Here is a 14,469-nt window from a genome sequence, read left to right as displayed (position 1 = left end):
CACACAGCTAATTAATTACTACTGAGTTAGAGCTTGAACCCAGGCATTCTAACTCCTAGTCCAAGATCAGTTAGGAGAATTAATAAAGGGAGAGGTTTAATGAGTGGGCCAGGAGAGAGAACTCAGCAGTGTTTTCAAAAGCACAGCTGTGTGTGGGAGTGTGGGTGTGTAAAGGAATGATTTTCCGGAACTGTTGCCTATCACAGCCCTAACAGGACAATGCTTGGAATTTTCTGAGCAAAGATGTGGGTAACAAAACTAAAGGCAAGGCAAAGTTGGCTGCCTGCATCCACTCTGAGAGATGAATCTTAGGGAACCAGAAAACAGATGAAGCCACCAGGCTTGCCCTTAACTGCAGTTCCAAGCCAATGAAATCAGGTATGGTACTGTTAATCTTGCTCCATCAAATCTTAGAGACTGCAACATAGTTTGTAATAGAAACAATATAATGGCTCATCATTAGGATACTCAGTAAATTAGAGCACATGCATACACTGAAATAATAATACATTGACATTTAATGTGTTCTTACCACATGCCATTATTCTAAATGATTTTCATGCATTTAATCTCACCATAACAATTTGAGACAGGTGAAATCATGATCATCATTTTACCAAAAATAAATAAGATAGCTCCTCCACATGCACTGCCAGCTTCCTTGCATTTCTGAATGTTTGGCTGCAGGGCTTGGGGAGGGAAGGCTGGGGTAGAGTAGAGGGAATGTGGGTTAAAGAAAAGATTATATTTTTATTAAATTAATACAAACAGTAAGGGCCATATGAAAGTGGAAAATAAATTACAAAGAGGGAACCTCAGGGGAAGAGGTGTTATGAGTTATACTTTTGTTTTTGCTTTTTTTTTCCTGCTTTGAAAGCATAGGTTTCAGGTCTCTGTCTAGAAAGTTTACCCTCTCCTTTCCCCCACCTCTTTCACCAGAAAGATCTGACTCATCCTTCAGGTCTCAGCTCAAAAGTCACTTCCTCAGCAAGATCTTCCTTGACTATTCACCAAACTTATTAAACTGTAGCTCTCATTCACATCACCCTCTTATTTTTATGAGAGGATCACAATTTATAACTGTGTACAGGCAGTCCAACTTACATTTGACTTATGGACAACTAGTACTTGCCCTTTAATGTTACGTAAATTTGCCCTCACTTTTAAACCACTGAAACAATTCCTACTTGCAACACATTCTTCATCATAATCACCTCCACTTGCTGCATGTCCAGCTTTTAAATCATTGAAGCTTCGAGCCTTTCACTAAAATAAGGATAAATAAGAACCCTATGTACCTGTTATGACTGACCTACAAATTCTTATACTCAGATAGGAAAATATCTCATTCATAACCCGGAGACTGCCTGTACTTGTTTCTATGATCACTGGCTTCATGTCTGCCTGCACTACAAGTCTGTAAGCTATAGGAAGGCAGGGACTACATCTGTAGTGTTGGCCCCTATACCTCAGTGTTTAGAGCCCAGCACATAATGTTGTTGTTGTTGTTATTTGCCATTGAGTCAGACCCAACTCACAGTGACCTCTCCTTGGGTTTCCAAGGCAGTATTACTACAGAAGTAGATTGCCCCATCCTCCTTCCGAGGAGTGGTTGGTGGGTTTGAACCTCCAGCCTTCTGGTTAGCAGTCAAATGCCTTAGGCACTATGCTACCAGAGCTCCCTAGCACATAACAGCAAGCACTTAAAAACATGTAAGTAACTGAATCAATGAAGATAGCCACCTTAACTCTTAGAACTTTATCTTACCATTAGACCTCCCTCAGGCTTTTTTTCTTTTTTTTTTTTTTTTTAATGTTTGTTCAGGTCTAATAATAAAGATACTTCCAAATCTGTGATTGTGATTTTATATACCTTTCCTTAAAAACATATTCACTTCTAAAATCCAAATTGTCTCTTGAACATTGCTAAAAAATATCTACTGCCTATGAGAGAGATGTGTGTTGTGCTATGTAGACATGCAATGGCTAGAGAAGATTTAAAAAAAAATTCTTATTGCCATTTTTCTAAAAGAGAAACAGACTCAATCATTGTCTAGGGTGAGAAATTTTTTTCTTGTTTACTCAAAGGCCAAATCTATCATCACTAAGATGGATGAAAGCGAACTTTGTAGGGAAGGTGGAAAATGTTACCCCACATAGACTGTAATTCCCCTATTATCTAAAACTCTAGAGATTATTCTTTACTTATTGCTAGTCTCAACTTCTACTTCTTTATATATATATATATATATATATATATATATATATATATATATATACACTCTGGCTCTTTGCTCACACAAATATGATTTTCTCATCTGACACCTCTACCTACCACTTTCAGATCACTGGTTAATATCATTCACTGTTCTATGTAACTTTTGTACCTGGTAGCTATGTTTAGAGTTTACCTAACACTCTGAATTATATATAATTATTTGCTTCTTTGTGTATTTCTCCCACTAGACCAGGAGCTCCTTGAGTGAAGGGGCCAGGTCTTATTCATTGTTCTGTCTTCAGAACTTAGCACCATATATAGTATACAGTAGATGCTGCTCAATAAGTTTGAGGAATGAATGCATTGGTCTTTTTCTATCAGTCAAGATCTAATTCTTGCCAAAGAATACCAAACAGTGTTGGTTACCTTGGATACTTAGTTGCTTGTGAGAAAACATTCAATAGAAGAGAGAGGTACCATCTGAGTTACATTGTTCACACTCACTTTGACTAACCTGTGTTAACAGAGACCTGAGCAAAATGGATAAATTAAGTCCACAGATAGACATAACTTTATTTGAACCAATTTCAACTTCCTGCCTTATAAAAGCTTTGGTTAAAGTTGCCAGTGAGAAGCAGAACTGACCGATTTGAGTTCCATTTTTTATTTGCCCAGCACCACTGCAGAGAAAACCTGAAAGGCAAAGGCCTGAAAGGCCACTGGGAGGGAGGGAGGAAGTTTGCTACACATGCTAATGGATCTGTATGAGGTCCTAACCAGAAGAGTTCACCAGATTTCAAAATTTGCCTTTGGGCTGGGACCAATAGTAAGGTAGTTACTTTGACCCTTTCCCACTCCCTAGTGTCCAAGACTGCCTCTGGCCATTTTTTCTGTATCTCCAAAACAGACGTAAAAATCAACCTAAAAAAAAAAAAAAAATCACTGTCTCTTGGAATAAATGTGAGAAACAAATGTACAGACACTGCATTAAAGGACTCTGACCCTTTCCTCCCCAAGGTTGCTCCTAATTCATCTGAGAGAAGCTGCTCCTAGCTCCGTAGTTCTCCCAGGCTCTCAATGCCTCTGCCTTGTCGTTGGATGGTGGACCCATGCAGGAAGTGAGTCACCATCTAATCAAGGCCCAAGACCGAACTTCTTAGCTTTTGGTGGTGGGGAGGGAACTAATCTGGCTGGTTCTTTCATGTCCAGTTAACCAGTTGCTGTCAAGTCAACTCAGAATCATGGTGACAAAAGTAACAGAGTAGAACTGTGCTGTGCAGTGTTTTCATGGCAGTTTTTTAAAAATAACAAAAAAAAAACCTCTAGGCTTTCTTCTGAGGCCTTTCTGGGTAGACAGGAACCTTTTGGTTAGCAGCTGAGTATTTTAACCATTTGTACCACCCAAGACTCCGTCCTTCTTTGATGTAAACACAGCATAATCACAGAATCCCAAGACAGGTAGGACTCAAAAATCAGCTCATCTTACCAAAGAAAGCAGTCTTGTTTCAGGCTAAAATCTCAAGGTTTTTGTCTACTTTTCCTGCCCCATCTATTAGAAAACATAAAACAACTACATTGCTTAAAAACAATATTGTGGGGGCTTTTACTTATTTCCTTATTAGAGAGGAAGTCTAGCTAGGAAGTTTTACTTTCCCTCCTTTAATGTGTATGGTGAAAAGTTTTTAGGCTATTCCTTTTAATTGCATTCACAGAACTAAAAATAGTTCTTGTTCTTAGAAGTCTGCAGCATGTCCAACCACCTGTTAGCACCAGTCACATAACCTCCATTCAGTCTTCTCTCCAGGGTCACTCTTCTGTGTGGGCGGAGTAGGGGGATGTCACCTCTAGGCTGCATTCTCATCCCCACTCATCATTTCTTCATTTACTAAACATTTATTGATACAGTAAGTGCCAGGCACTGAGGATCTAAAGACGAGTAAGATGGGTCGTTGACCTCAAGGAGCTTGTAATCTAATGGGAGGAATGTGTAGTTCAGATTTTAACCTTGTCCAATGAGAGGTCTGACCTTTGTTCTTAGCTTCTGAGAGGTAATCTTTAAGTCTTTGGAATGTCTTGCCTCATAGAAGTGTTTACCTGGGGGCTTAGGCTACACTGGATACCCTAACAATGTGATTTAGTGGGGAGCTTTGGCTCAGCCTCTTGAAGGGCTGGAGACTTAAGTCAGCCAAATGGGCAGCCAGTCAGGTCTATATGACCAAATCCCAATAAAAACTCTGGACACCAAGGCTCAGGTGAACTTGCCTGGTTGGCAATACCTCGTGCATACTGTCACACATCAATGCCAAGAAAATTAACACTGTTCATAACTCCACTGGGGGAGGACAATTGTAAGCTCTACGTTAGGAAATTTTCTGGATTCTGCACCATCCATCTTTCCTTCGGCTGACTTTAATCTGTAGTTGTTAACTGTAATAAACCACAACCATAAGTATAACAGCTTTCAGTGAGCTCTGTGAGTCCTTCTAGCAAATTAGCAAACCTGAGGTGCTCTTGGGGACTCCCAAACATAAAACCACTGTCAGAAGTCAGGGTGATCTTGGGACTCCTGAACTCTGCTGTTAGTGTCAGAAGTGAAGTGGTCTATGGACTATTCTCTAATTTCACAGAGAGGGAGATAGATATGTGAGTAAATTAGTGTGATCTAATGTTATACTCACTATGGGTGTTGGCTGTGTGGGATGGGCAAGGCACAAAGATGAGAGGAGTTAATTCTACCTGAGAAGAAAAGATTCAAACAGGTGTCTCTTGAATAAAGTTTTTCAAAGATGTGTAGGTAAGTTCACCAGGTACAAGGAGTCTGAGGAGGGATAGTGTGAGGGAGGAAAGTATGGAACAGATATATTTGTACTGCGAACTGTAAAGGAGAATTGCTAAAGAGGCAGAAAAGGAGGCAATGTAATTTTTGAAGGTGGAGAGAAAACCTAAGCCCAGGTCATAAAAAAACTTGTCTGGGGGGCTGAGAAACTTCACATGTAGCTTATAGGCAATGAGAAGTCCATGAAGTACATGATCAGATTTGCATTTTTAGAAAGGACCACTCTGTCAATAATTGTGACAGGGATGGATTGGGTAGGGGGGCCTGGCAACATGAGTGGCAGAGAAAACTAGGTAGGAGACTGGCAATACTCCAGGAGGCAATGAGGCCTGAATTAAGGCCTTAGCTGGTAGAGGAAATAGAGATGAGAGAGGTGGGATTTAAAGGATATGGTGACTCATTAGCTGTGAAAGGTAAGAAATGGACAGGAATCATCAGAATAATTCCTGGTTCTTAGCTTATGCCACCAAATTGTCATAACAAGGACAAGAATCCCAGGAAGAACATGACTGAAGGAGACTGAAGAGGAAAGATATGATTTCAGTTTGGGACATGCCAAGTTTGAGGTGACTGTGCAATGACTGGTAAGATATGTATGTGTATGTATACACACACACAACACACATAAATATGTAGTAATCTCGAGCTAAGGGCTGGAAATAAAGATAGGAAAAGCACAGAGATGGCATGTCAGGTAAGAAAAAGCCTGGGGAGTATTCCCTTGGATTTGTAAAACAGGAGACCACTGGTCCCTTCATGAGAGCACTGTAAGTAGTGGGAACAGAAATCAGGTTTTCAGTGGGTTGAGACATGAATGAGATGTGAGCAAGTGGAGAAATAATGAATATAGACAAATCACTGCTAAACACAAATGGATTTGGTTAACGCAAATTTTTCCATGCATGCTCTAGAACCCAGCATGACTTTTCTGGGCCAACATTATAATAACCAGGCTACTTATTCTGCACCTACTGGTTGAAAAGCCTAGTCCTTTCTATGTCCATGAGTATCTGAGATGAAATATGTGATACATGATCGCAAATAGTTCCTTGCTAACTCATGTGAAGCTGGTCCTCCAGCCAAGGCAAGCAGGCTAGGCCACACCAGGCTATGGCATCAGTTAGGATTCTTTGGTTGCAAGCCCTGAAGCTAGCTTTGCCTAATTTAAGTGGATAGAATTGGATGCTCACAGGTTTCCCAGCAAGAATAAGAAACAGCCTCTTGCCCCTGTAGGCAAAATAAATGGATTCCAACTGATTCACTCTCTTTGTTCCTCTGCTCAAGACACAAATTCTTGGTAGGAAGCATATGATTGGTCCATCTTAAGTCATGAGCCTGACCTTTGGTTAAGTGAGGGCAGTTCCCTTGTGTTGTTTCTATCTAACCATACTGCATAGAGAAGAGAGGATCCCACAAAAGAGAAACTAGGAGCTGTTCAGAAAGGTGGCAAAAAAACTAATAGATAATCACAGCAACCTATAACACAACCATCTTTGAAACAGGTGTCATGAGGTGGTTTTACAATTCACAAGGAAATATGACCAAATGACACTTTCTATTCAGTGATTAATAATACCAGCTCCTCAGTTAAAAATATAAGGGGCATCTTTCAAAGACACATCCTTTAAGCTATCATTCAATAAAATTATGTTGTTCTTGAGTGGTAAGTTTAGCTGGTGAGTTCTTTTACTCATGCATCTATCCCCAGAGAGTGTCCTTTGGGGGAAGTAGTCCTAGACCTGATTATTTCTGGACAGAGCCTGGCCAGGTCACTACTGATCCTTACATGCACAGCTCCTGAAATGATGCAGTTGTCTGTGAGAGCACAGATAACACATTCAGAAGATCATCAAATGAAGACTAAACATCTAGGCAGCCTACAATATGCTCCTTGGCAAGAGGAACAGGATGTTCTTATTGCAGAATTGACCTAAATTCAGGAAAGAGCTTATTGATGTAGGCAAATCCTTGAATCTGCAGCCAGCAAGATCATCAGGGGTGAGTGGGTGGGTAGGTGTGGCTTCTTCCTTCTCTCTTCTCCTATTTTAGAGAGTCAGCTTGAGCAGCCCTCTAAGAGCCGGACGCTGAGGTAGTTCCACTGGATGTGCTGAATTTGTGTAATTAGGCTCCACTTAACCCCTACTTCTGCCCAGACCTGTTCCCAGAACTAATCAACACAAAAGGATAGTTATGTATCTTAAGAGACAAGATCTGACCTGGATCCCTCTGAAATTTTGTCCACAGGACAAATGGTGGAACTGTGAAGTCCTTTTGTCCAGCAAAAGTCTAGAAAGGTGGAAAGCAGTATAGGGAGCAGAATGAGGTCATGGAAAATGGAACAAACATATTTCTTGAGCAACCAGAGCAGAAACTAACTGGTTAGTTTTAGATGCCATCTTCCACCCTACAGCTGCCAAAGAGCTTTAAGACACAAATCTGAATGGTATTTCACCTGCTCGAGGTTGCTCACTGGCTCTCTTTCACCTATGCCATAAAATCTAACAACTGGGTAACAAACCAGGTCCTTCACCATCAATCCCCTCTCTCTCCAGCCTCCTCCCTTATAACTCTCCAATCCTGCTTTATACTCAAGACATGCTCAGCCAACTTCAGTTCCCAGAGGAGCTTCAAACCAGTTCATTATGGTTTGACCCCCTCCTGTGAATTTGCATTTCCACCCCATACATACTGAATCAGGGAGCTCTGGTGGCATAGTGCCTAAGGCATCTGACTGCTAATCAGAAGGCTGGCGGTTCAAACCCACCAGCCCCTCCTTGGAAGGAAGGTTGGGCAATCTACTTCCGTAGTGATACTGCCTCGCCAAGGAGGGGTTGCTATGAGTCGGGTGGACTTCAAGGCACATAACAACAACATACGGAATCAAAATCTACATTTTAACAAGATCCCCGGGTGATTCTTACAAATCTCCAGGTGATTTTTATGTATACATAAGGATCTTGTTAAAATGTAGATTCTGACTCAGTATATCTAGGATGGAAATGTAAATTCTCATCAGAAGGTAGAACCAGAATTAACTGGTTTGAAGCTCTGGTTTGCAAAGCAAGCCCTGCCCTAATCTGGAGAGATGCAGCTGCATATCCGACTACTTCTGTGGGAACTTCTCCCCTTTGTCAGCAGAGCACACTTTTGTACCCTGCCCCTAGGAAGCCTCCCTTTGCTGTTCCCCAGGTCCCCAAGCTCTATGTACCTTTTCTGCACTAAAGCAATCATCCCATCATCTTGATGGGCCTATATGCTGGTAGCTTTATAGTCTCACTGGATTCTGAACTCCTGAAGGGCAGGTACCCAGTCCTGTCTACTCCACAACCACACTATTAACCCAGTCTATGTCTCAGGAGCCTAATATAATGCTTATCTCCAGGAAGGTGCTCAACCATTTGTTGAATGAGTGAATGAACTCTATTTGCAATTTATCTCTGACAATGTCTAAACCAAAGAATATCACGCTGGTCTTCTTGGAAACCAAAACCAAAACCAAACCAAATAGCGATCCTATAAGACAGAGGAGAATTGCCCCTTAGGGTTTCCAAGGCTGTAAATCTTTATGGAGGCACACTCTATATCTTTCTCTACAGGGCAGCTGGTGGGTTTGAACTGCTGACCTTTCAGTTGGCAACCAAGCACTTAACCACTGCATCACCAGTCTTCTTAGAAGAAGGAACATATTAAAATACCAAGAACTGCAGTTCCTGGTAAGACCTTTCAGAAAAATGACGGTTACCAACAGCAGCAAATGGAAACCCAGCAGAATGCTTAAGTGTTAAAATCAGAGTGAAATGGACCAAAACTTGAACAATAATAGTTTAGGTTGGCTGGGGAAAGAGGTGGGGGAAATTCATTGCTGTTTAAAGTTTATGAATCACAAACAACTTCTTCCTTAAGAATTATATATATTTACATTGGGGACCTGGGATATACTTTTCACAACAGGAGGAACTCAACCCCACCTGAACACTATCCCATCTGGGAACCAACTCTCCAACCCTCCAAATGTTTGAGCCAACATTTCAGAAAGGAAATAAGCTGGTTTCCAGATGGAATGCCTTTGGAAAATCCACTTTAAAATGAAGTCACCTGTTACAGTCACTGTCCTCCTCTCCAGCTTCCTTCTGGGGTCAGGCACTATCCCATGACTCCCAAAGGAAGCTGCTCTCTTTAGTTTTCCATGAGGCCCCCAGGGTGGTCTGGGCTATGGGGAGGGCTCTTTAGCTTGGGGGTAGACAGGTGCTCCAACTCATAGTGTCCATTCTCAGAGGCCTTGTGTGGGAGTTTCTCCTTCATGCCCTCCTTTTGGCTCCTCTTGTGCTCAATAATCTGCTGGAGCTGGTGTCCAGCATATTCTGGCTTGGTGGTCAGTGGACCAGCTGGCACAGCTACACCAAGAACATCTGATACCATGTAGGGGCGCAGCCAGCCCACCAGGGGAGTGCTTCCAGGGCTGTAGTGCGTTTGCTTGTGGTAGAAGAGAAGCCCATCCACCTACAAGGGAAATCACAGATCAAAATGACTTCTAGGGCCACGTGTTACAAGGTGAGTCTATATACACAGAAATAGCTCTGGTGGCCCAACTCCTTTTTCTGGGTCTCTTATCAGAGGAAAAAGAGTCCACTTTTCTCACACATGCAATTCTTCCTAATGAAAAATTGCCCTAGAAAATAAAACATAAACAGTACTTTCCTGTTTTGGGGTACTTTCATACTCACTATTTCATTTCACTCTCTCACCCACCATGAGGGTGTTTGAGATGGGGCTACTCAGGCTCAGGGAATTTTGGGGGCTTTTCAAAAGACATGCAGTGAGGGCTTGGGACCATAGTCACAAGGGACATCAAGCTCAATTGGCATAACATACTATACAAAACATTGTTCCACCTCCTACTTAGGCAAGTAGTGACTGGGATCTTAAAAGCTAGCAAGCTGCCATCTAGATGCAATGATGGGTCTCTGCTCGTCCAGAGCAAAGAAGAATGAAGAAAACCAAAATTCATGGAAACAATTAGTCCTAGCGACTGGTACACCATCCAATCTGCAGCCTATATGACTATGAGACCAGAAGAACTAGATGGTGCCCGGCTACCACTGTCATCCACATGAAAGGGGATCTATGTAGGAGATCCTTGATAGAGAGGGAGAACAATGTGGAACAAAACTCACAATCATTTGGAGAAAAAAAAGCGGGGAGGGCTAGGTTTGCTGGTCCAATAGAGCCTGGTGGAACCACTGAGACTAAGGCCCCTAGCTGCCCTTCAGGTATGGAATTGAATCTACACCTGTGTTTTCCATCCAAACAAAAGACAGGCATATGAATTGAATATTTACCTCAAGTAGATACACTCCTTGGAGAGAACAATCATGCGAGAAAGAAGGGCTGATTATGCACAGGGAGACAGCTCAGGGGGCAGGAGTGCATGGAGTGATGGATACTGGGAAGAGGTAACTATGGGGAGGAAGTGGAAGGAGAGCTGTTGCATTATGGTAAACTGTGGTCAATGTCATGAGACAAAGTATATGTGAACCACTGTATGGAAAGTAAATTTGCTCTGTAAATCTTCACCCAAATCACAAATAAATAAATAAATAAATAAATAAAAGACATGCAGTGAATCTAAGGTTTAATTATTGGTCTCTCCTCCTCTAGAGCAAAGAAGAGTGAAGAAAATCAAAGATGCATGCAAACAATTAATCCAAGGGACTAGTGGATTAGTAGTAAAGTTCAACAATGCAGAAAATAGCAAATGCTGGCGAGGATGTGGAGAGATTGGGACTCTTATACACTGCTGATGGGACTGTAAAATGGTACAAACTGTGGAAAGCACTATGGCGATTCCTTAAAATGTTGGAATTAAAAATACCATTTGACCCAGCCTTTCCATTACTAGGTATATATCCTAAAGTGAGAGCCATGGCAAGAACAGACATATGCACACCCATGTTCATCGCAGCACTATTTACAACAGCCAAAAGATAGAAACAACCTAGGTGTCCATCAACTGAGGAATGGATAACCAAATTATGGTACATACACACAATGGAATACTATGCAACTCTAAAGAATAACCTAGAATCTGCAAAACACCACATAACGTGGATGAACTTGGAGGACATCATGCTGAGTGAATAAGTCAATCACAGAAGGACAAATATTTTATTAGTCCATTATTATAAAAGTCAAGGAAAGGTTTATCTATGGAAGGAAATTTTCTTCGTTGGTTACCATGGGTGGGAGGGGAGGGGACAGAACACTGTTAGATAGGTAGAGATAAGTACTGATTTGGGTGAAGAGAAGGGCAATGTACCAAATGTGAGTGATTAACATGGTGGCATTGAGCAAGAGGAAGACATAGAGAGGTACATGGGAGGTACAGACAACAAAGATGAGCCCTTTTACACGTACAGTACTGGGTTGTCAGTGAAGGCAAACATGGGTATATGGGTGGATAGATGGGTAGACAGGCTGAACTAGTAGGTATGTCTATGAAGTCAGGAGTGTACCTAAGACCACATATAGGATTGGCAGACAGTGGTCCTGTAAGTGTACTTGCATGATCTGAATTCCTAGATGTATAGTAGAGCTGACAAGGGACAAGGTTGTAGTCACTTCTTGGTCAAAGCCAGCTACCCAGAAGAGCCAAGTAGTTGAACCTGTGGGCTCGGGACCACTGTCACAGGGGACATCGAGTTCAACTGGCATAACATACTACACAAAATACTGTTCCACTTCCTACTTTGGCAAGTAGCAGCTGGGATCTTAAAAGCTTGCAAGCAGCCATCTAGATGCAATAATGGGTCTCTCCTTGTCCAGAGCAAAGAAGAATGAAGAAAACCAAAGAATCATGGAAACAATTAGTCCCAGAGACTGGTACACCATGCGATCCGCAGCTATATGACTATGAGATCAGAAGAACTAGATGGTGCCTGGCTACCACTGTCAACCACTTGGAAGGGGATCTATATAGGAGATGCTGGATAGAGAGGGAGAACAATGTGGAACAAAACTCAAAATCATCTGGGGGAAAAAAAGCGGGGGGAGGGGGACCAGGTTTGCTGGCCTGATAAGAGCCTGGTGGAACCACTGAGACTATGGCCCCTAGCTGCCCTTCAGGTCTGGAATTGAACCCACACCTGTGGCTTCCAGCCAAACAAAACAGGCATAGAAGTTGAACATTTACCTGAGGTAGATACACTCCTTGGAGAGAATAATCATGGGAGAAAGAAGGGCTATTTATGCACAGGGAGACAGCTCAGGGGGCAAGAGTGCATGGAGGGATGGATACAGGGAAAAGGTGACTGTCAGGAGGAAGTGGAGGGGAGCTGGTGAATTTTGGTGAATTGTGGTCAATGTCATGAGACAAAGTGTATGTGAACTGCTGTATGGAAAGTGAATTTGCTCTGTAAATTTTCACCCAAATCACAATTAAAAAAAAAAGAGAGAGAGAAGAGACTAGTGGACTACGTGAACCTCAGCCTGCATGACCCTGAGGTCACAAGAACTAGATACTACTGCCAGCCTCTCTGAAAGGGATCACATTAGGAGATCCTGGACAGAGTGGGAGAAAAATGTGGAATAAAACTGAAAATAAAAAATATATATATACCAGGCTTACTGGTCTGATAGAGAATGGTGAAACCCTTCAAAGTATAGTCCTTTTATGCACACTCATGTTTATCACAGCACTGTTTACAAGAGCAAAAAGATGGACACAACCTACGTGCCCATCAGCAGAAGAGTGATGACCAAATTATGGTACATACACATAATGGAATGCTATGTAGCACTAAAGAATAATGTAGAGTCTACAAAACACCACATAATATGGATGAGCTTGGAGGACATTACGCTGAGTGAAATAAGCCAATCACAGAAGGCCAAATATAGTATTAGTCTGTTGTTGTGGAGGGTCAAGGAAAGGTTTATGTATGGAGGGAAACTTTCTTTGTTGGTTGGTTGCCAGGGATGGGAGGAGAGGGGAGGGAACACTGCAAAAAAAAAAAAAAAAAAAAAAAGTGCATCGACCCATGTCACTTTAGTTTTGTGTATTTCACTGTACATAAATTATATTTCAATAAAATGCATGAAAAAAAAAGTATGGTCCTTTTAGAAATAAAGAAACAAAATAAAAAGACATATAGTGAGTGTGAAGCAGATGTGGAACTTGAACCCAGATTCCATGTACTTTCTACTCCCTATAGGTCTCTGTACAATGGATGTGTTCCAAGCATGGAACAAAGCAGGCGAATTGGACACACCCTCTGGAGGTAGAAGATGGCTGAGTATAGGACAAACAGACCATCCAGAGAAGCCCTGCTCCCCAAGCCATTTTTGGCTGCCTGAACTTCCCTCTAAATTGTTTGTGAGCTATGTTCTGGGAAGCTCAGTTTTTTTCAACAGGAAGACCTCCTACAGTCCCACATTTTCTTTTCTGTGATTCAGTGACTCATCTCTAAAAAGCACTTATTGTCATTGGGGCATAAGGGTTATAAATAAAGATGGTGTTCTTACTACCTTCTTAATTGAGTCCCAGAAATGAAGACAACTCAGCCGTTGCCATTTCCTCATTTGGGAAGCTGTGATTCTTCTAGCAAAATCATATACAATTCAAGCAAATATCTGACAGTGACTAGGCAGAATTTTAAAGGGTATGTCGGGCAAAGGAAAGGTTTTTTTTTTTGAGCCTGAGGAGAGCAACTGCAGGTTTGGAGGATGGCCAAAGGCTGCCCAGGACTGAGGGGCTTCTGGGGAAATGGGACTTTCAGTTCCGAACCTGGGCAAACCAGGATGAATTAGGGTTAGGAGTTCATACCCCTGGAGTCTGTCAGTCACTACAGTCCCACTTTATAAACAGCTGTGGCAGTCAAAGAGCCTGGTCGTCACATCTGTAGCACAAAGAGGCATGTAAGGACCTTGCAATGGAAGACACTGCCCTTATCTGGGCCTCTGTTTCTCTATCTGTAAAATGAGGGAGTTGGATGATCTGTTAAAGGGCCCTTCCAGCTCTGGTATTCTTATTTATCCCAAACCACTAAGTGCACAGCTGGTGTGAAGAGACAGGGTGATTGCCCTGAGGCTCTAAAGGGCACCAAGTACATCCTTTCCCAGGAATCAGCTTCCAGCCTTTTTTGGATGCTTTTACAAAGCAAGAGTCAGAGGGTGTCTTAAAGAATCTGTGTAACCCTGGAGGACATTATGCTGAGTGAGATAAGTCAATCACAAAAGGACAAATACTGTATTAGTCCGTTACTGTAAAAGTTAAGGAAAGGTTTATATATTGAAGGAAATTTTCTTTGTTGGTTACCAGGGGTGGGAGGGGAGGGGAGTGAAGGCTGATAGATAGAGATAAGTATTGATTTGGGTGAAGAGAAGGGCAATGTACCAAATGTGAGTGACCAATATGGCA

At 42.0% G+C, this 14,469-nt stretch overlaps 1 protein-coding gene across 1 annotated transcript in view; it reads right to left on the bottom strand.

Annotated features, from left to right (window-relative positions):
- Positions 1–9,230: 9,230 nt before the first annotated feature.
- The window catches only part of SNUPN (snurportin 1), a 33,255-nt gene continuing 28,016 nt past the window's right edge, over positions 9,231–14,469 (bottom strand). Inside the window, exon 8 of the mRNA XM_007948938.2 lies at positions 9,231–9,554. Coding sequence (XP_007947129.1) covers positions 9,231–9,554 — 324 coding nt within the window. The remainder of the gene's footprint in view (positions 9,555–14,469) is intronic.

The sequence above is a fragment of the Orycteropus afer genome, unplaced genomic scaffold (assembly GCF_000298275.1).
Source record: "Orycteropus afer afer isolate SDZICR_OR568_19922 unplaced genomic scaffold, OryAfe1.0 scaffold00233, whole genome shotgun sequence".
NCBI classification, from domain to species: Eukaryota; Metazoa; Chordata; class Mammalia; order Tubulidentata; family Orycteropodidae; genus Orycteropus; species Orycteropus afer.
The sequence above is the reverse complement of the archived record's forward strand: the minus strand, read 5'-3'. Positions and strand labels throughout refer to the sequence as shown.